The 21,895-nt window shown below is 42.4% G+C and overlaps 1 protein-coding gene across 3 annotated transcripts in view; it reads left to right on the plus strand.

The window, feature by feature from the left end:
- The window catches only part of pkn1b (protein kinase N1b), a 44,368-nt gene extending 23,851 nt beyond the window's left edge, over positions 1–20,517 (plus strand). For 2 of the 3 annotated variants that reach the window (XM_085403177.1, XM_085403176.1), the window contains exons 3-23: positions 2,405–2,705; positions 3,738–3,883; positions 3,991–4,111; positions 5,897–6,042; positions 6,819–7,032; positions 7,135–7,329; positions 7,482–7,591; positions 8,630–8,773; positions 8,953–9,028; positions 10,786–10,915; positions 12,092–12,182; positions 14,210–14,301; positions 14,692–14,764; positions 15,952–16,043; positions 16,184–16,360; positions 16,795–16,857; positions 16,958–17,034; positions 17,144–17,286; positions 18,663–18,770; positions 18,949–19,029; positions 19,111–20,515. In XM_085403177.1, coding sequence (XP_085259303.1) covers positions 2,405–2,705; positions 3,738–3,883; positions 3,991–4,111; positions 5,897–6,042; positions 6,819–7,032; positions 7,135–7,329; positions 7,482–7,591; positions 8,630–8,773; positions 8,953–9,028; positions 10,786–10,915; positions 12,092–12,182; positions 14,210–14,301; positions 14,692–14,764; positions 15,952–16,043; positions 16,184–16,360; positions 16,795–16,857; positions 16,958–17,034; positions 17,144–17,286; positions 18,663–18,770; positions 18,949–19,029; positions 19,111–19,314 — 2,784 coding nt within the window. In that variant the 3' untranslated portion in view covers positions 19,315–20,515. Of the gene's footprint in view, positions 1–2,404; positions 2,706–3,737; positions 3,884–3,990; positions 4,112–5,896; positions 6,043–6,818; positions 7,033–7,134; positions 7,330–7,481; positions 7,592–8,629; positions 8,774–8,952; positions 9,029–10,785; positions 10,916–12,091; positions 12,183–14,209; positions 14,302–14,691; positions 14,765–15,951; positions 16,044–16,183; positions 16,361–16,794; positions 16,858–16,957; positions 17,035–17,143; positions 17,287–18,662; positions 18,771–18,948; positions 19,030–19,110 lie in introns of all 3 variants that reach the window. The other variant, XM_085403175.1, reaches the window with a different exon arrangement.
- The last annotated feature ends 1,378 nt before the right edge of the window (positions 20,518–21,895 follow it).

Genomic DNA, 21,895 nt, shown 5'->3' on the forward strand with positions numbered 1-21,895 from the left:
GCTAGCTTTTCATTTTAGCCATAGCCACTAGGTTAATCGTAACTTAGCGGCTAACGTGGTACCGGGTATTTGCTAAGAGTTAAAAAGCTAATGAGAACATTTGTGGCAGCCAGGTAAACGTTTATGATAACTGTTTAATATTTCTGGGTTGTTTAAAAGTTGTTTTAAACAACTTAAGCTTTAGCTTTATTGACCTCCTCATAGAGTGTTGTTCTGTGCTGTGAACATCTACTACAGCTATGTGTTCAGCTGCTAGCTAGGGTTAGGGCTGTGTGCCTGTCTGTCTGCAGGGTTTTTTAGTAAAACTCAGTGTCACCCATAGCTGTTGTTGCCTTTCGGAACAGCTTTAACAAAATTATGTTAAAAATAGTAGAGATTTCTCACGTGACATCGTGCACACGAGTTGCTTACCATACTGGACATGATATTTTGAGGTAAAAATATGTATTTCTTAACTGATTGGCGAATGTGTCCTTGAGGCTGCTAGTTATCACTAGATGAAATTGGTCACAAAGAGGGTCCTCCACCAAAAGCATCCTTATGATTGCCTTGGTCAGTATCAGATTGGCATGGTTGCCAGCAGTTTGGATAGAAGTTGTCAACATGACTGCAAATACTTGCTGAGAGAAACTGAGAGAAACACAGTTACTTGAGAAACTGTGACACAAACCAGAAATGGAGAATATTTGTCTTCTAAGTAACAATTGTGCAGCCAGTACTGGAAGGTGCATCTTTTACTGTGCCAGCAAACATTTTCCGTTTCCGTTTTGTGTCACACTTTTCACAGTTTCACTACTGCTTGGAGAATAGCTGGTAAGTGCTTGTAGAAAAGTTAGTGTGTTCAAACTGTGAGTGACCACAGCAGTCTGCTACCGATCAAAGCAATCACAGCTGGTTGGAGATACACAGTTTTCCCTAGTTACCAGTGGTTGTCAGGAGGTCACTGACTGCTCTCTATATCTGTTTTCCTGAGGCTTTAGCAAAGGATTTCCCATCAAGGTCCTGCAAACACTCAGCAACTGGTTGTTGGAATATTCATTTTCCCCTTACGACTGGTTGCCAAATGGTTACTGACTGGTCTCAAGGTCTTAATCACGTGACCCTACATTGCCATCATGGTTGTCAAACATCCAGAATGGCAGAAGAGTTAATGTCAGATGGCTAGCAATCACATATCTGCAAAACGTCAGTCTAAATTCCTGCGTGGTTAATTGTACAGTCCATTCAAGAAGTTTTTAGTTTGATTTTGTGAGTGAAACTGTTACTTTGTACTATTCCTAGCTAATATTAGCAGGTATCTGATTGTGTATTGCTCACGCATAATCTATGGATGCAGTTTGGTAACCAAGCTTGTTAGCATTAGCTGCTAATGTAACGTGTAACACAGGAGGGTCCAACTCCAGTCCTGCAGGTTTTAGATGTGTCCTTGATCCAACACAGCTGATTTAAATGGCTAAACTACCTCTTCAACATGTCTTGAAGTTCTGCAGAGGCCTGGTAATGAACTAATCATTTGAGTCAGGTGTGTTGACCCAAGGTGATATCTAAAACCTGCAGGACACCAGCCCTTGAGGCCTGGAGTTGGACACCCCTGATCTTCCTCCTTTCTTTTACATCTTATTGTATTCTCTTCTGATCAACACAGTCCGTCCACCTTTTGTTCAGACTTTCTGTTTGAAACACACAGAAAGTTGGCTTGCAGAAAAAAGCTTGTTTCTGACATAGGATTAACTGCTGGGCTGCACCAAGGTCCAGTATAAGAAAAATAAGGATGATTATTAACTGTTAATCATGTAAAACTGTTTTATTAGCGACCAAGAAAAAAAAATGATGCTGGAAATAAGCTCAAATTAAACTCTTGTGCATCTGGTGATATTCTGTTTTCTCCTCTACTAAATATTGCATCTCATGTATGCTTACTATTATGTTTGCTTACTAGTGACCAATCCAGAAGGAGACCCTGATTGATTTTAGTTTGCATTGTTGCTGTTCTAATCTTCTGTAATCTGGTTAGTGTTGATCAGCAGGAGAGCTGATGTGAGCACTCAGCTCTTTACACACTTAAGTGCTGCCTCTGCTTTGATGCTGCTTCACCACGTCAGCTTGGCAGGTGTCAAATGTTGACGATTCTCTCACAGACGTACAGTTTTTCTCTCCTTTTATCCTGCAGTGCTTCATTTTGTCAAATATGTGCAGGGTGACTGTTTCCAGCTTTTACTGTCATAACCTCAGCTTTGCTCCGTCACCCTGCAAATCAGTTTCTTAGGTCAAACTGAATAATCCTTCTCATAAACAGCAACCTAAATATAGAACCTTTTTTTCATGTTCTTGTAGGAAATCACCTTTCCCTTCTCTTTAGGCTCTTTAACAATAACAACCATCTCCTTTTTTTTCCCTTTTTCAGAGTGACACAGACAGGCTGTCAGTGCTCCAGCAGCTCGGTCTGGACCAAAACTCAGACTTTTCAGACTCCAGTGTGCAGCAGCGGCTGGATGAGCACCGCGAGAAGATCCGCAGAGAGATCCGCAAGGAGCTGAAGATCAAGGAGGGTGCAGAGAATCTGCGCAGGGCCACTACCGACAAGAGGAATGCCCAGCAGGTGGACTCACAGCTCCGCAGCTCCAAGCGGAAGCTTGAGTCACTCCAGGCTCAGCTCCAAGAGCTGGATGCTCACATTGTGGTCAAAGGCCATGAAGAAAACAAAGGTACAGTGCTTTACTGTATCTGATTTGGAGCATACATCACATGTTGCCTGTGCTGCTGGAGGCCTTTTTGTGTTTCCTCCTTTTAGATAACACTGAGATGTTAATAAGGCACGCTGGAGCTTTGAGTTAAATGCTTTAACATACCAACATGCTCATAGTATCAGTGCTAATGTTTAGCAGGTAAATTGTTTGGCACCAGGGGTTCCATTCCTGTTTTATCAAATCAGCACCTTTCCATACTCATATTTCCACATGGTGCCTAACGATTATAAAACAGTTGTGAAACTAAACTAAGAAATGAACAACACCTTAATCGAGCTCCAGAACTGTAGTTATGATGTGATGATAACATAAGCCTGAGTAATGCACCGTTTCAGCTATAAGGTGCATTACTCAGCTTTAGGTTTTTTTTCCTAAAAAAAAGTCAGGAATTAAAAAAAAGTCTGTTAGCTTTAGCTGATTCCTGCTACTAGATTTATGCTTCATAAAACATTGGAAGGAGCCAGGAAAGGTGGTTCGGGCATCTGACAAGGATGCCTACTGGGCGCCTCCTGGGTGAGGTGTATGTCCCACCTGGAGGAGGCCCCGGGGGAGACCCAGGACACGCTGGAGGGATTATATCTCTCTGCTGGCCTGGGAACACCTTGGTGTTATCCCCGGACAAGCTAGAGGAGTAGACCGGGAGAGGAAGGTCTGGGCTTGTCTGCTTAGGCTGCTGTCCCCACGACCCGGCCCCGGATAAGCGGAAGAAGATGGATGGATGGAAAATACCGATCTGAAAGTGTCTTTATATATAAACTTTACTCACTTGTAACTGAAACCTGATGCCTCCTTAGGCAGGAAATATGTAAAAACATATAAATGTCTTGTGTGTTGGCCTTTTATGGAGTAAAACAAGTAAAAAACAAACAACCAAAAGAAAACCTACACACAGTTTTTAGCTTCATGTCCGACCATTTGACAAAAGTGATGTTTGAAAGACTGCATCAGAAGCAACCTGACCTCCTAAGCCGACTCTCTTTCTGTTACCAGATTCAAATAAGTCTCCAGGACCCGTCAACCAGACGTCCACCAATCAGCACCGCATAGCTGCTTTGGAGCGGCAACTGAACATTGAGCTGAAAGTCAAACAGGGAGCAGAGAACATGATTCCAATATATTCCAGTGGCGGTACCAAGGTAACTGAACTAGCACAACCACCAGCAAAAAGTCTTACTCACTATGTTTACTGTCACCTGCACCTTCCGGTGTTCAACCTGTGACATGATCTCTTGTCACTTTTCAGGACAAGAAGCTTCTCCAGACTGCTCAGCAGATGCTGCAGGACAGCAAGACAAAGATCGACATCATCCGCATGCAGATCCGAAAGGCCATGCAGGCAACGGAGCAGTCTGAGGACAACCAAAGTACCTATCGTGCTTTTGTCTCATCTTTCAGTTCCTCCTTTACTCCACCTGTCAGTCTTTCAGCTTATAAACACTGCATATTTTATGATGCGGGCGGATCAATTCTTGGTTCAGAACTTCACAGCGTATAGTCTTCCAGTCAAAAACACACACTCATACGCGCACACACACAAGCGCAGTGTCCATTACAGCCCCCTCACTCTCTCAGGTTAGAGTCTTATTGATGTTCCTGCATCCCCTTGATGTTGCCCAACAACTAAAAGCCATGGCTCATTTAACAGAGGTTAGAGAGCAGGCCGGGCAGATGCGGGGAGCCAGGAAGGGAGTGAGCCTGAAAGGACTGAGTCAGAGATGACAACAGAGCGAAGCGCTGGGAAGGAAGGAGTGAGAGATGAAAGAGAATAAGCAGGCAGGATAAAACAAAGCTCAGATCAGCAGCGACGCTAGATAGGACACCAAGCTCGCTGACTTAAAGACACACACTTCGATTGGGGAGATGTTTTTTGTTTTGGTCTGTGCCACTTTTCTTCCAGCGTGTTGCTTCTTCAGCTTTTTTTAAAACTGCCAAGTTTGCCATTTTTATGTTAACGCGGATCACATGACTGTTGGTGCATAAATGCAGTCACTCTTGAGGGCATTACCCAACTTTCCAGTTCCTCTCAGCTCCGTGGAAGTCTTTGCATTTAAGCTTTAATGTTTATTTTACACGCTCACTCACAAGGACCTGCGCACAATGTACCCAGCGTGTCAGACGAGCTAGCTGACACGGTGGAGCGTTTACTGGCGCCAGAAATGAGTCAGATGTTTCTCCACAAGTCGGCAGCGACCTCAACCAGAGATAAAAGAGGCTTTAAATGAGGCAGACAAAAACACAATGTCAAATGAGTACTACGATACTACAGAACCTTTCTCTTGGAAAAACTTTCTGTACCGCTGTGACACATGAGACAAAATTATCAAATGTTACGTGTCTGTGGGGGGTATCTGCAATCTCATGAGCCTTTCACCTCAGATATTTCCACAGTAGTTTTGTGGGATTAAGGTCAGGACTTTAAGCAAACTTTAGTAGAGCAACTTGTGTGTTTAGAGATTGTTGTCTTACTGGCTGAGAAATCCATTTTGCTCTCATTCATCCACACAGCATTGTTTAAACAGCCTTCATCTAAATGAGCTGCAGATCAAATGATCTAAAGATCATTTAGCCTTCATTCAAGCAAGCTAGCATGGTTCCTTAATGAGAGTAGTGCTTTGTGCTTGCAGACCTGCAATGCACGCTGTTCGTGTTCAGTGATGATGATGGTGGCCTCATAAACGTGACAGATGTCTTTTATCCTCTTGGAAGCTACCCAGGCCTTAACACTCCTGGCTAATTAGCTAATCATTGCTAACTGACCGGTTTGCAGATTGTGGAGAGTTACAGTGCTCTTACACACATTCTTACATCTGACTGGTGAGGATCAAATTCGTGAGATATGCTTCTGTAACCGTCTCCAGCTTGATGAGGATCAACAGCCTGTTCTTTAAAACCCCACCACAGAGGTTTAAGCCTGGGGTGACCAAGTGTAAAACATCTTTTGTTTGTTTTATGTCTTTAATTAGATTTCTCCTGCAAATTTTGATTTGTGTGGAACTCTCACAGTGTTTAAGGTTATATTTATGAGCAAATGGAAACAAAGGATCCAGTGCATCGTTGGAAAAAAGCCTCGTTACACTTTCTGTTTCTATGTCATATTTAGTCATTTTTGCCCTTTGTTCATGTTGTGTGCTGTTCACACCTTGTCCCAGGTAAGCCGGACCTGTGTGGGGCGGAGCTGCGTGTGGAGGAGCTGTGGCATCACTACCGTGTGGAGCACGCCATGGCTGAGGGAGCCAAGAACATGATGCGACTGCTGGGTGCGGGAAAGGTCCAAGATAAGAAGGCCATTGCTGAGGTCAGAGAGGAGATGGTTGAACTTTATCTGGGTCAGAGATCTACAGTCCTGGCAGTATCATCTGTTTTAAACCCTAAAAAGTTGCATTTGCGTCTCTCCTTTGGGTAGATGGAATAGAAAATGCTGAGTTCTGTGCTGTATGTTGTTACCGTTAAACAGATCCAGCTAGCTGCTTCTCACAATTACCAGTCTCATATGTTAGTCCAACAATGCTAACCAATTACTAGCTGTACCTTTGTGGTGATATCAGTCACGTATCTCTTTGAAAGAAAGTGAAAGAGTCATAACATTTGTTCCTAAATACTGAGCCAATCCTTAAAGTGTCAGTGTTTCTTTGGAAAAGGCAGAAGCAAAAACCTGTACTTTTATTGGTGCAGACACATCCACATAATCCAGAGTAGTCATTTCAAAGAGATTTGGTTACATTTTCTAATTCTGACTTTTTTTTCCTTTAAGCATTGCTAAATAATGTCAGTTTAGCCTCCTCATTTTGCAAGAAAAATAGGAAGTGGATGCAGCAGTTTATTGAAGCATCCAGTGAAACCATTTCTTATGAGGCTTCAGTGAACAGTTGACGGTTCAGCCAAAAGCCCATTTGACCCACAGACCTGTTAATCTCTCAGGTCCTGGTTCAGGTCTTTGCTGGATTTTTCCGGTTTTTTAAGGACAAGACTTTCACCATTTACAAGAAAGACGTTAGCACAGGACAGTATGTTAAAAAGAATCTGAAATCTGTCTCCAGTCTCACAGCTTTGTATTCTTTCTGCGCTCCGCAGGCTCAGTGTGGTTTGAGCGGCTCGTCCCAGCGTCTGGACCTGCTCCGATGCTCTCTGGAACAAAGACTGCTGGAGCTGCCTGAGGATCATCCCAAAGCCTGCCTCATCAAAGAGGAGCTAGTGCTGGCCTCCTCCTCAGCTTTCAGCTCCCGTCACAGCACCCCATATGTCCATAACCAGTACAGCACCCTGATCAAACCATCACCCCTTACAGGTAGACAGAATAAATAGGAGAATAAAACAGCTTTCAGCATATTCAGTCAGAGTTTATTATTCAAAAACGTAAGGTTAATTCCTCTTTGCCTTTTCTTTCCAGGCAGTCTTCAGGTTCGTCTTCTGGGCTGTGTGGGACTGCTGGAGGTCGTCCCAGGGAGAAATAGAGGGACCCCTGTCGTTCTGCCTTCTTACTCCACACCAGATGGACGCTCCTCATTCAAACTGAGCGGCCTCTACAGCCGGAGCACCAGCAGCATGAGCCTCAAGATCCCCAGTAAGAACGAGGACCTCTCGTGTAAGTGTTCCTGGTCTTTTTTTCCCATTGAATTAAGCTCTAGATGACTGTAGTAACTAAAACAAATTGACACTTGAGGCTTATAATTTAATAAAATGCAGCCCCCGGTTGGCAGTCGACATTTTTACTTAGTGTTTGTGTATCTTTAACAGCGGAAGTGAGTGCCGTGCTGAAGCTGGAGAACACAGTGGTGGGTCAGACAGCTTGGAGAACAGTTGGAGAGCAGGCCTGGGACCAGACCTTCACTTTAGAGCTGGAAAGAGTACGACAAAGCACACTCTCAATCTGTTACACTGTCACAGAAATACTGTGGTTCTGGCCTAAGCTGTCAAGCAGTGCTTTCCATGGGCTTTTACATTAGCTACAGTGCATTTGATGGGTTGTTACCCAGAAAAATACCTTCATTTTAAAGTAGAGCAGAGATTTTGTTTTGTTTCTTTTCACTTGGATTTGTTTCCAATTCCTTACTTGGTTTAAATTCACACATTTCCCCTTCAGTATCATCTTCTAGCGCAGCGGTCCCCAACCCCCGGGCCTCGGACCGGTACCGGTCCGTGAGTCGTTTGGTACCGGGCCGCAAAGAGTTGAGGCTCAGGTGTGAAATGTATGGTGTTCAGGGTTTTTATCAGTTTTCAGCGTTATTTTGTCATCGTTTTTATCGTTTACTTGGTTTTCCTGGGTCTTTTCACTTGTGTTATAAATAAATCTTCTTTTTTTCGGTACCGGTACTAGTTTTATTTTGTTGTATTTATCTGCGACACCTTAAAGGCCGGTCCGTGAAAATATTGTCGGGCATAAACCGGTCCGTGGCGCAAAAAAGGTTGGGGGCCGCTGTTCTAGTGCACTACTGGACGATTTCCAGCACAGCTGCTATATATAAATCTCTCCCTGGAAGTCTTGCCCTCTTCGTCCTTGTGCCTCTGTAACGCCCACTGGATCTCCTCCAGTGTGTCAAAATTATGATCATTCAACCAGATTTACATTCTGGTGGGGAGGAGGGAGTTGTCCAAGTCACAGAAAGGCAAATCTGGCGAGCAGAGGGGCGTTAGGAAGATAGTGAAGAAGATTGTGTTGTTCTGCATTGACAGCCTGAATCTGGGAGCAAATTCACAGTGCACAACCACGATGAAGAAACTGCCTGTTAAATGTTTACACTGTCACTGAGCTGCAAATGTCGTTCCTATAGCGATAACCAAGCATGAGCTTAGATCCTGTTTCTCACGGTTTCCCTGAAGCAGAACTGCGGACTTGTTTTTTTTTAATGTATCGAAGCAATCGAATGTTCGTGTTTTGTGATTAGTCCAGGGAGATGGAGATCGCTGTGTACTGGAGAGATTATCGCTCCCTGTGTGCTCTGAAGTACCTGAAGCTGGAGGATTTCCTGGACAACCAAAGACATCAAGTCCAGCTGGAACTGGAGCCACAGGGGCTGCTGCTGGCTGAGGTACTGGGCAGACACATGCGTGAACATTACAGCTCCCTTTTAGTCTCATCAGAACCTCCTCATCATTCATATTTGCCTGCAAACACTAAAACACAAAAGTACCTAAAAAACACAGTCGCTGTGTTTTTTTTACCTCAGGCGCAGACTAGAGTTGTAACGTGTAACTGTGCATGTTTCAGGTGACCTTCTTCAATCCAGTCATAGAGAGAGGCCGAAGACTCCAGAGGCAGAAGAAAGTCTTTTCTAAGCAGCACGGTATGCTCCAGTGTTCACACACAACCTTTTTATATCCACGTTTGGACTTTAAAATCTTTTTCCCAGCTTGCTGCTTTTCTTGTTTCACATTTTTTTTGACAAGCGGATCAAACGTGTACGTGCTCTGCAGCGCCATCTACTTGTGGAAAAAGAGACTTGAATCCACCAGTGAACAAAAGAATGAGAAGCGTGTGTGTGTTAAGTCACCACCGCTGGCTTTATCGGTCTGTGACTGCGATCTGTCATTCAGACATGGACCCGTTTTGCATGATTGCTCCTCACGGCTTCATTCAGACGTACTCAGAACACACTGATGGAAAGTACACCAAGTGATGCATAATGCACGAGGTCAGAGTTTTCTTAACTGCAGCTGTTTTTTGGAGCTGCCTTAATAATTAGAGAGGTTATAGGGATACATCCATAACTGTCTTGGCAAAATAAAAAAGGTTAGAGATCATCTTTGTGAAGTAAAGATCTTGGTGTCATTTGCTGTTAGACATTGTCAGCAAGTCGGGGATAATTAATTTTTGGTAATTAATAATGTTTTTCTGCGTTGCATGCAAATGTGTGCAGCCCTTTCACTCTGGAGAAGATAATGAGAGGTTTCTGTCATCTGATGCTGCAGAATTGTAACAAATGCGCAACAAAAAGCTTCCTGAAGCAGCTCCTATTAGTGTTAACTGGGATTATTGCCAGCACTGGTGAGCAGTGGTGAAGATTTTATGCTTCAAAATTTGACATGAACATGAGAGGAGGTTTTGGAGAGGTCTGTATGTACCTCCAACAAAAACTTTAAACTGTCTGTTTTGCTCTCTCTGAATTTTTTTTTTTTTTAGTTCAAAAGCCTTTTTGAACACAAAGAGGAAAACTTTGAGCATGTTGTCAGATTAGTCGGAGGCTTAAAGTGAGTGTGTCACATGGCAGGTTTTTCCCCTGTTTAAAAAGTTATTGTTAGCTAAGCTGACAACTCAGCATGTCGGAGAGACAAGTGCACAACTGTAATTTCCCCTCAGTGACTCTGAGTGACTTTCTCACTTGTGCCATGTTGAAAGTGATCATTACTGCATGTTGTTAGGTCTGAGCGGGTTGCACATTCACACATTCAGATGTCGTTGGGTTAAAAGGAAAAGGGATGCATGTCTTAAAAAATTATTTGGTATAGCTTAGTGGGTAAAGTGGATCGGCCACTATTTGCAAGGTGAGCAACTCTAGCTCCTTTGTGTCCCTGTGGTCGCAGCAAAGTCTTTCCTGAGCCTGGTTCAGCTGGAGGTTTCTTCCTGTTAAAAGGGAGTTTTCCTTCGTTTGGGCTTTCTTGGGGTTTTCTCTTTATCATTGTTGGGTCTTTACTTTACACTACAAAGCACCTTCAGGTGGTTGTTGTTGTGATTTGGTGCTGTATAAATAAACTGAATTGCTGAATGATACATACATCAGTTATTCTAAATTAAGATATTATTTTACTCGCTTCAAGCCTGCTGCATGTGAAGTTTTGTTTATAAAACCACAGGAGTTGAAATAATATCATCTGTTTAATTTACGAGACGCACATTCTAAAGATAAGGTAAGATAAACCTCTTTTAGTCCCACATGTGGGATCTTTTTTTTTTTATCACAGCAGAAAGTACAAGTTAAAAGCAGTAAAAAATTAAGAAAAAAAAACTCACATGAAAAAGTCACATGCAATAGAGTCACGTCATTTGACAGCTGAGCTGAAGCTGAAGAGTTTCTTTTTCACATTTGGCAATGTGTACGTTTAGGTAAAGCTTTCCTGCGGGCCCGTCAGATGAACGTGGACATCGCTACCTGGGTCCGCCTGCTGAGGAACGTCATCCCGAGCGGAAGCAGCGCGCCCAGTTTCACAAGCAGCCCGCTCACAACCAGTGCAGGGTATGTAACTAATGTGTCTGCAGGTGGACTGAAATGCATATGGTATGCCTTAATGCATTTCAGTTATTAATTTAGGATATGTTTATTTTAAGTCGTGGTCATTGATCAGTGTAGAGCTGATTAAAGGAATCAATATCTGACCACTTTGGATCAGTTGCTAATGGGTGGTGGATCTTATGTAGCTTTAAAGAACTTTTTAATGTCTGCCATTATTTATATTTTTATATTGTCATTATTATTATTGTTATTATTGCATCATTTAGACAGCGTGAGTTACACCTGAGCGGGTATTCTTGAAGTTGAGTTTATTGTTGGCGGTGTATTCATTTTCATTTTTTACCAGAAAGTAAATACCGTATTTTTCGGATTATAAGGCGCACTGTCGATGAACGGGTCTGTTTTCATACATAAGGCACACCGGATTATAAGGCGCATTAAGCAAAACAAAACAGTCAGATAAGTCAAACTTTACTCAACTCTTCTTCTTGCTTCCTCCACTTCCGTACCATTGACTCATTAATGTTGAATTTTCTCGCAGCTGCTCTATTCCCATGTTGTTGCAGTATTGTGGATGGATTATCTCAGTTGTTCTCCTGACTGAAGTTTGGTCCGTTTACAGCATCCTGCTATGCGATTGCATTTGTCCCTAACCATCGGGAAACCTCACATGAGCTTTCATTGAGTGGAAAAAAGTTAGCGTTCATCTGTTTTCATGGCTGCCTGGATGTTAAACTTAATTGTTACACCTGGTAAAGCAGCAACGCTGATGATTTTATTAAAGATGAAAGAATTTAGACAGTTTTTAACTCTCAGTGATGCCGCAGTGTTCATTTGACTTTGGGACCTGAAACGGATGGAGTTTTGGACCCAGATTACTCCGCGAGGCTCCTGACTACGGTGGCCGTAATGCTCCGACAATCCATCAAGCGGTGCAGCTTCATAGCTTACCAAAGTCCTGCTAAAACATTTTTTGACAGATTTTTGAGCGCCGTGTACCACATAAAATCGGTCCGACGTCAGTAAGCGCAACCAGAATTCATACATAAGGCACACTGTCGATTTTTGTGAAAGTTAAAGAATTTTAAGTGCGGTTATAGTGCAGAAAATACGGTAATGCTTTTATTTGTGCCTCCACAAAGTTTGATTTCTTTTTTCTTTATTTTGTGCACTCTGCAGGGAAATCTCAGTGGAGAAGCTAAACCTGGAAACTGACCATCTGGTAAAACCTGAAGTCAAGACAGATGTAGTGGACTCACCTGCTCCCGTGGTGAGTGAGATGCAGAGATTCTCTTGGGGGAAAAGATGGGCATCTTTATACTATCACGTTACCATTTTCCTGTTTTCCTACCTGCAGCCTCTGTCTTGAAAACAGTGCTCCCTGTCATACAGGCTGCCTTCCTGTGGGCTGCAGTGAAATCTAAGACCGGCCTAGCCGGGGCCTGAGCGGAGACAGAAACAGAAAGAATGAATAATTAGCCAAATGGAGAACTGAAATCTCAGGGAGACAGCTTTAATGAGACATAATTGGATGGAGGGGAGCTTTAATTTGATCAAGTCCAAATCTGTGTGATTTTCCCAGTGTGAAGAACACAGTCTGCAGAGGGTGATAGTGTGGGAGTGAAGAATAGAGAGGTGGAATATAGAGGAGCTGTGACAGCGAAGCAAAGAACCAACTGAGCCTGAAAATTAAACTTATTTCATTTTCACTTACTTATGAAAGGGAAACAGTTATTATTAAAAACAATGCAGTTTAGTAAGAATACAAGGAAAAGAATTTTCAGGAACTGCTTTAAAGATTATGACGATTATCAAAAATACACAGTTTATTCTGGTTTAAATCCAGAGACATTAAATCATTTAATTTATTTAAAATTGCATCACATAAGTGAATAGGCTAATGTCAAACATAAGGCCCGGGGGACAGAATTGGACCGGCAGAGATTCTAATCCGGCCCACTGGAAAGATTTGGAAAAAGTAAAGGAGTGCATAGATTTTGAACTTTTAACTATATATTTATAGTTTGCAGCTTTTTCTACTGATTAAGATCTCCTCCACGACCATTCATGAAATACCAAAGTAAATAAGGAGTAGATTAAAAATTAAATGACAAAAACTTTCCTCTTTTTCCAGTATCTGCTGTATCTACTGTAAAAATGTTCTACTGTAGAAAAAAGGGACATTATTAAAAATACAAGACTGTCTGGGCAACGAGCTACCAGACCTTTTTCTGTTATTTTAGCATGTGAAAGAAATTTAATTTAATTTATACAGCGCTAAATTACAACATCAGTCATCCTGAGGCGCTTTATCTTGTAGGCTAGACCCTACAATAATACATAGAGAGAAAAACCCAACAATCATATGGCCCCCTATGAGCAAGCACTTTGGTGACAGTGGGAAGGAAAAGAAGAAACCTCCGGCAGAACCAGGATCACGGAGGGGAGGGACGGCTGCTGGGAACGGTTGGGGTGAGAGAAGGAAAACAGGATAAAGACATGCTGTGGAAGAGAGACAGAGGTTAATAAGAAGTATGATTCAGTGCAGAGAGGTCTATTAACACATAGTGAGTGAGAAAGGTGACTGAAGAAGAAATACTCAATGCATCATGGGAACACCCTTCCTGTTCTTCCTGTTAAAAGGGATTTTTCCTTCCCACTGTCACCAAGTGCTTGCTCATAGGGTGTCGTCTGAGTTTTCTCTGTCTTATTGTAGGGTCTTTACTAAAGCACCATGATCCCTTAAAATAATATTACATTATTACAGGAACTAAACAAGGAGACAAAATATCATCTTTTCAAATATAAGCTTTAATTTGGTGATTTCATTCCTTGCATTCTAAATGTAATATTCCAAATTATACACTTTATGCAACATGGCTTGTCAGTACACTGTATACCAGCAGAGCTAGTGTGACTTTAAATATAAGAGGCCAGGGAGGAAGACAGACAGATTTGGACAAGCAGAGAGAGACCCAGAGGGGCCCGTGGCAGATGGTGTGTTCAGCGGGGTTGAAGTATTATGAGATTAATTACTCTGATGTTTTTAGACAACTAATTAGCAGTGAGAGGGGAGCGAGGAAGACAGGGGAGAGGGGAGGAGCGAGGCTGTCGGCCAACAGGGGGATCTGACCATCCGGCTCGATGAGCATCACTGACTGATTGTCTGCTTCTACAGATGTTCTCCATCATGTTGCCCTCTTTTTGCTGTATTCCCTTATTGGTATTATCTCCCCCCTGTGTCTCTTGTCATTCAGTATGCTGGTGTTTCACATTTCCCCTCCCCTGTTATCACAGGAACAGACGCCGGTCATTGAGCCTCCGTCCAAACCAGAAGTCCCTGTTCAGGAGACGCCAATCAGATCACAATCCCACAACTCTTTAAGCAGGTGCAGAAATAGACAAAGATCCTTATCTCTCTCTGTCTCACACACACACACACACACACACACACACACACACACACACACACACACTTGAACCCACACCTGAGCATGTCTTTTGCAATATTGCCAGCACAGCATGACACCAGGAAGACACCCCCTCACACAATATGGCCATATTTCGTAACCTCTTTTTTTTAACACCTGATTTTAACGCTGAGTCATCATTAATATGGATTACTGCATATGTCACCCCAGAATAAGACATGCTTTACTGTGTTAGACGCTAAAACGCAGAACAAAAAAGCGAGTTTCTGGTGTATGTAACAGATTTTGTTGAACGTTATGAAAGACATTTATTGCATTTGCTGTATAATAGTAATTTCCCTCTCTCAGGCCCAGCAAAGGACCTCTTTCCCTGCAGGACTTCAAGCTGATCGCTGTTCTCGGCAGGGGCCACTTCGGGAAGGTACTGTGTTTCATTTTCAAAATGATAAAATACACATCTGTTGTGTAAATAAGTATTTTAATATTAGCAGCCTGTCAGTAAACACAAGCTCCATGCAGCTCCATGGAGCATTTTAGCCTGTTTTAGCTCTGTGGGCCTCATTCAAGTGGGCATGTGAAATAACTGTTTGATTGATGAAACGTGCACACTGAACAGTTTTATTCTTTCCATCATACATTTGGTATTAGATCTCGGTATTACACCCCCTATGAGCCTTGAATTCTAGGCTTTTTCACAGAATCCAACCGACTTGTGAGTGGCAGATCATATCTACTAATCTTAACCAGTATATCAGCTGATCTTAGCTATATACATCTATATATCTGTATCTATAATAACTAAGATCTGTTGATGTAAATAGCTGAGAACGTTTTCATTTATTACAGCAGATAAATGAACATTTAAAAATGATAGAAGAGATGGGGGGAAGCACCCTTTAACCGTTTTACGAGTGTTGACTTTGCATTATTTGTCCACCAGGGGGCACTTTGTAACTTCCTTATTGGCAACAGGTGTTTGGAGCCACAAACAAAATTACCTGCTAATCTGAGCTGAGTCGGGGAGAATATAAACTAGTAAATAAATAACTACCCATAAGAATTGTCAGTGAAATCTGTTTATGTTTCATGTGTCTGTAAGATAAAACATTTTGGCATTTCCTCAGCCAGCCTGGACATAGTTCAAGGCCGTTCCAAATTTAGTTGCAGAGTACAAAGATATTCTTGTCAGAAAATACTGATAAAGCTCAAATTTGTCCATTCATACTGTCAAAAGAAGCCCAAGGAACACATAAAGAGCTGCGATCAACCAAATAAACCACCACCACCAAAGCGCTATACAAATACAGGCTATTTTAACATACTTCCCTAAATACTCACACTTACTGCAAAAATACCTCCCGGATAAATGCAGGGTTGCTCCAAGTTCATATTTATTGAAAAGAAAAATGCTTTAGGTTTCAGGCTGAGGCAGGTTGGGTAGGAGGGAGAGTACTGAGTTCTTTATTAGATATGCTTTTTGATCACAAAGACAAAATTACAGAATTACACCTGCCTTCTGTTACTTTTTTCCAGTTCATTTCCATTAGCAGAGAGTTACTCAACAAAAACTCTGAAGTGATTAACGAAAGCTTTTGTTGGACTCTTCAGGTGCTGCTATCGGAGTACAAAAAAACAGGCAGCCAGTACGCCATCAAAGCCCTGAAGAAAGGAGACATCGTCGCGCGTGATGAAGTGGAGAGGTAGCTGTGCTTTACCACCTTAACCACATCTCTGCTGCACGACAAGAGCTCATTCACCTCATAATTACACAATGATTGTCTCATGTGCATCCCCCTTCCTTCCCCGTCCCTCCCCCTTTCCTCTGTCTGTCCGTCTCCAGTCTGATGTGTGAGAAGCGGATCTTTGAGATCGTCAACGGCTCCCACCATCCCTTCCTGGTCAACCTGTTTGCATGCTTCCAGACGCCAGAACATGTGTGTTTTGTCATGGAGTACACGGCAGGAGGAGACCTCATGATGCACATACATGCAGACGTCTTTTCTGAGCAACGTGCTGTGTGAGTTCTGCTTTGTCGTGCATGTATACCTACACATATCTACAGGAGCTGCTCGGCCATGGAAACCATGCCATGAAGCTCCCGGCACACAGTTTTGCCGCTGATGTTAATGTGTACGGAAGTTTGAAGCAGTTTTTGAGTCAACAGAGCGTCTGTCACTTTCACGCACTGCAACTTTGTGTAGTAGGCTCCTTTGTGGCTGAGCTTCTGTGGGTCGTAAAAGCTTCCACTCTACAATAACACGGTTAATTGTGGGATATGTAGGCGGGAAGAAATTTGACAAACCGAAGCTTGAATTCAGCGAGCTCTTTAGTGTGACTCATTCTTTCATGAATGGCTCGGTGCGTAGACTTTATACACCTGGAGGAATGGGACTGAAGTCATGCTTCACACTTTTCTTCTGCGTCTCTTGCTTTCTGTCGTCTGTACAACAGGTTCTACTCTGCCTGTGTGGTCTTGGGTCTTCAGTTTCTTCATGACCACAAGATTGTGTATCGGTGAGTGTTTGTATCGCCTCCGTCTTTGCATTCCACACGTAACGCGTTTCCTTTCTCTTTGAAGTAGTCGACATAAATCTGATTCCTTTTCTTCCATCAGGGATCTTAAACTGGACAACCTGCTGCTGGACACTGAGGGTTATGTTAAAATAGCTGACTTTGGGCTTTGTAAAGAAGGTGAGTGTTCATCATATGCTGATCACACTGATCCTCTGTTCCCTTCTGTTTGGTTAAATCTGACTCAACCCTCACACGTTGGTCACCCTTTGTTTCTTTCTTTTCTGAGGCATGGGTTATGGAGACAGGACCAGCACATTCTGTGGGACTCCTGAGTTTTTGGCCCCAGAGGTGCTCACAGACACATCGTACACCAGGGCAGTCGACTGGTGGGGCCTCGGGGTGCTCGTGTATGAGATGCTGGTGGGAGAGGTGAGAACTAGTCAGTCACCACATTCACACAGAGGCCATTTTCTCCTGACGTTGCTCTCACCCATGTGATTGTTGTTAGGGTAGAAAGGGTAAATGATCCTTGTAGCGCTGACCCAAGCTCAGAGGCAGAGGATCAGATGATCCCCGATTCCCAGAGTTACATAACTTGCTACCTTCTGAGCTTCCCACTGAGCATGACAGGAGTGGGGAAAAGGTTGTGTAAATGTCATGAATACCCATCTTTCTTCGAGCTTCTTATCTCCTGCCTGGATGTCAAATAAAATGACAAAAAATGAAACACTAACACTGAAGATGCCATCTTTAGGTTTCATAAAAAGTCATGACAGGGGCATGTTTACTGTTTCTAACACTTTAAAACGTTTGATAGCAGATGAAGCTGTTAGCTTAAGGCTTGAAAGCAGAATATTTTCTCTTTCGTGCTTGATGTGGGACTTATACATCATATCTCCAAACGTTGATTCTGTTCATCGGGACGTAGCACTTTCAGTGGGAAAAACGTTTCGTCACTCATCCACGTGATTTCCTCAGTCTCAGTCTTCAGTCTCTTGAACAGAATCAACTTTTGGAGGTTTACTTACCTGGATGATTGGGCATCAAGACTTTTTATGTCATAGTGCAGCAGAGGTAGTCAGTGGGTGTTTAGGCATCCAAACTCTTTAGTGCTGTAACATGGTCTGGTTATTGTCTTACTTAAATAAGGATGGTGGCTAAGCTGCTTCAGGTGTATTGTTATGCATTAGAAAAATGTTCTACGTCCAGGTAATCACATGATAGGGTGGGGTTACAGTGAGTTCACCCCAAACCTTGGCTGATTGTGACCTACATCCATTTTCACACCTTGGCTCATGGGGTTAGGTAGAGGATCATTAGGGGGTCCTTTCTCCCTCTCGGGGGGGACACTCCCACAGGGCTTAAATCTGTGACTCTCCACCATTTGACCCTAGAACTGAAGAAGCTTCTCGGATGAGAGGTGAAACGTCTTTAAGTTGCTTAAAGACGTTTCACCTCTCATCCGCTTAGAAAGAAAAGTCCAGATGCTTTTCTTTCTAAGCTCCTTAAAAGAGCAGCTGAAATATATAAACTCCATGTTTATTTATCATAATAATGAATCATTAATTTAATTTACACCCGTCATGTAAATTTCATTTGACCAGGTTCCATTAAATGTAACATTTTTATTGTACTCGTGTACCAATATTCTATGAAAAATTTACATATAATCAAATTACTTAAAGTCAGCATTTTGTCATTAGTTACAGTGTAATACCACTGTAACTAATGATGAGTATGCTACAGAATGTAGTTGAATAAAACGTTATATTTTACAGATGTGTAATGTATAATGTTTGTTTCAGTCTCCTTTCCCAGGTGATGATGAAGAGGAGGTTTTTGACAGCATAGTGAACGATGAAGTACGCTACCCGCGCTTCCTCACCACTGAGGCCATCGGCATCATGAGACGGGTCAGACGATGCTTTCTTAAAGTTATTTTGGGCTTTTGTGTATTTCTAATAATAATAATAATAATAATAATAATAATGGATTGCATTTATATAGCGCTTTCTTTTTGATTTTTAGGAAGGTTTTGATATGTCTTCACGTTTTTTTGTGCTCATAAGTGACATTTTTGTTTTTTTCTAGCTGTTGAGAAGAAATCCCGAAAGACGTCTCGGTTCTGGAGAAAAGGATGCCGAAGAGGTCAAAAAGCAGCCTTTTTTCAGGGTGAGCATTTTTTCTTTCATATTTTTTTTTTCCTTGGCGAGAACGTTGATTGACAGCTACCTAAACCTAAATCCCATTCAGGTAATGGACTGGGAGGCACTCCTGCAGAGAAAAGTCCCGCCCCCGTTCGTTCCCAACATAGTGGGGAAAGAAGACGTCAGCAACTTCGACGAGGAGTTCACCAACGAGGCTCCCGCTCTCACGCCACCCCGCGAGCGCCGAGCCCTCTCCCGTAGGGAGCAAGATTACTTTAAGGATTTTGACTACGTCTCTGACCTCTGCTAGGCTCCGCGGTCAGAGGTCAAAGGGTTATTAGCTCCCCACTGCCAGCCACAGACTCTGAGAGGAGACTGAGAAGTGAAAGGCTGCTGTAAAAGCACAGAGGAACTTGATGTTGATGAGAAGCGAGGAGCACTCTCTTCTCCGCGTGCTCACGGTGAGACGAAGCACTGGCCGGGCCGAGCGTCAATGATTGCGCGTTCCAAACACAGGCAGTAACAAACAGACTGTCTTGAGGGTGGGGGGGTGGGGAGGTCACGAGAAGAACTGAAGATAATCCAGGTTATCAGATCCTGCTGTTTGTTTGAAACGCTCACAGAGCCTCAAAATCACAAAGAGTGAAAAAAATGTGATGATTCTGACAGGAAGCGCTCTTTTTTTCCTGCATTTGCTACACTCTGTCGTCCCTTTATCTCTGCTGTCTGTTGCTGCTACAGTGTGTGTTTAGCCATGTGCACTGTCCTCTGCCTCAGTCATGAATGTATCCACGTGATCCGCAATCATGCACCACCCGTACATTACCACCCGGGGGAGCCAGAGGAAAGAGGGGCTCTCTTCTTTTGATTAAGCCAAAGAAAGGCAGGAGCAAGTGGACGGTCTTGCTCAGTCGTCTTTGTGTTGCGTTCCCACCGACTTTTGGTACAACACAGATTTTTGACTCCAATCGTTTTTCAGAGACAGGAAGCTTTTACAATTTTTGTGATTTTAAAGTTTTGTTTTACCCCCATCTGTGTTTCTTCCTCTGTCATTTGCTGGTGAAATGTGTTGACTCAGTAAAAATGTGAACCCAAACTTTGGAAAATTTGGTGATTTAATGCCCCCCCCCCCAACAACACACACGTCTGCTGTATATTCTTACATCAGCAAATTGTTCGCACACGCATGTGAGCGATAAAGGAAACCTATCGGTCCGGATAGAAGAAATGATTTGAACTCCAGGTTCCTCAAAGAAAATGTTTCTTTACGATAGGTTTGTGGTTTTATATTAAACTAAAAATAAACTCAAAAAGAGGTGTGAAGAATTTGTTTTGTTTACTTAAAGAAAAACGAAAAAATAGACAAAAACCTGAAAAAATGTTTTGAGCCTACAGAATTAAGATAAACTTGGAATAATCAGAAAGTGTGTTTGATTTTAATTCTATATCAGCTTAGTGATGTTTGTCAACAAGCCTCAGGAAGCTTCAGTACAAACAGTTTGTTAGGCTAAAAGTGTTTGGTGTTTATCGTAATACCCGAAAACCCCCGTACTGTAATAAATAAAAGGACTAAAAGTGGCATTAAAATGAATAAAAACCAAATGGAAATGTTTTAAACAATAAGTAAAATGAAATAAAAATGAAAACTAACAATGTAGCTGAAAGACCAGTCCAAAGAGTTTTGACTGAGCGATGGCGCAGATGTATCCGGAGTTTCTGTGATTGCTTTAATTGAAAGGTGATTTGCAGGAGAGCAGCACACAGATGTGCGTGTAATTTCTTTCTTGTGTCGCACTGACCCCACAGCATTTTGGATTTGGGGAGTGGATCAATTATCCCTGCTCACTAAGGCCTAGATGGAAAAAAAAAAACAAAAAACAGGTAAAATGTAAAAGGATGACTAAACATGTCTGAGTTACTCAGGGTCCCAGCTGGTATCGTTATTGGTGCTTTAAGGGAACTATTATGCAATTAAAGTACACAGACACAGATCATGTTTAAAAATTGCACTTTATTTACTTGCAGCCTGTCACTAAACCACAGTTTGTTCCCATTTATTTAGTTGACTCTAAGATAAAACACTTTGACAGACATAAAATAGGATTTTTGCACCAACAAGGTGATTTACAAAGAGGTCGGCATGGTGTGCAGTCTGTTCTTAAAAAATCTGAGGAAACTAGACAAGTCTTTTAATACTGTAAATCTTGTTACTGTGACATCTACAATGATATGATGAGAATCTTTGTATTTTGATTGGGTACAGCCCCCTGATTCATTTCAGGTTTATTTAATGGGCTGTATATAAAAAGAAGGATGTAGACACTGTAAAAGTCAGAGAAATGCACGATCTGCAGTAATCTGTTTGGGTTTTTTGAAACTCTACATCATGAGGTGATATTTGATTTTCCTCCACGACTCATCAGGAAAGCTTTAAGAGAGAGGGAGCTGAGGTTTTGTGTTTTCATCATGCAGCCAGCTGAGTCTCCCCTGCTGACCATTAGAAAGACATTAGGTTTCAGGCACATCCATGTCGGCTTCACATTTCAGAAGATATGCCCATTTGTTAAAGCACAGTTTAAGATTTTTGTCTCATGCAAAACTTTGGTATTTGGACTGTCTACACGTCCATAACAACATGAAATCACGCCTGATTTCTTTGGCTTTTCTGAAATTTATAGCAGAATTATCTCCTTATTTAGTTGTTGTGCTCACAACTCTACAGCTTTGGTGCAGACTCCCTTTCCCATAGTAAAATTTTTGGCCAGAAGGCAAAAAGCCTTTATACTGCCTATTCAACACCACACTGGACAGCGAGCAGGCTCAGCAGTGAGAGTGGGGAGACCAAAGATGGAGCTAAAAACTCTGTGAACGCAGTTCTTATGGTCTTCAGG

This window comes from Rhamphochromis longiceps, linkage group LG4 (genome assembly GCF_057381845.1).
Source record: "Rhamphochromis longiceps isolate RC_006_pf linkage group LG4, R_longiceps_female_GT1.1, whole genome shotgun sequence".
Taxonomy (NCBI): domain Eukaryota; kingdom Metazoa; phylum Chordata; class Actinopteri; order Cichliformes; family Cichlidae; genus Rhamphochromis; species Rhamphochromis longiceps.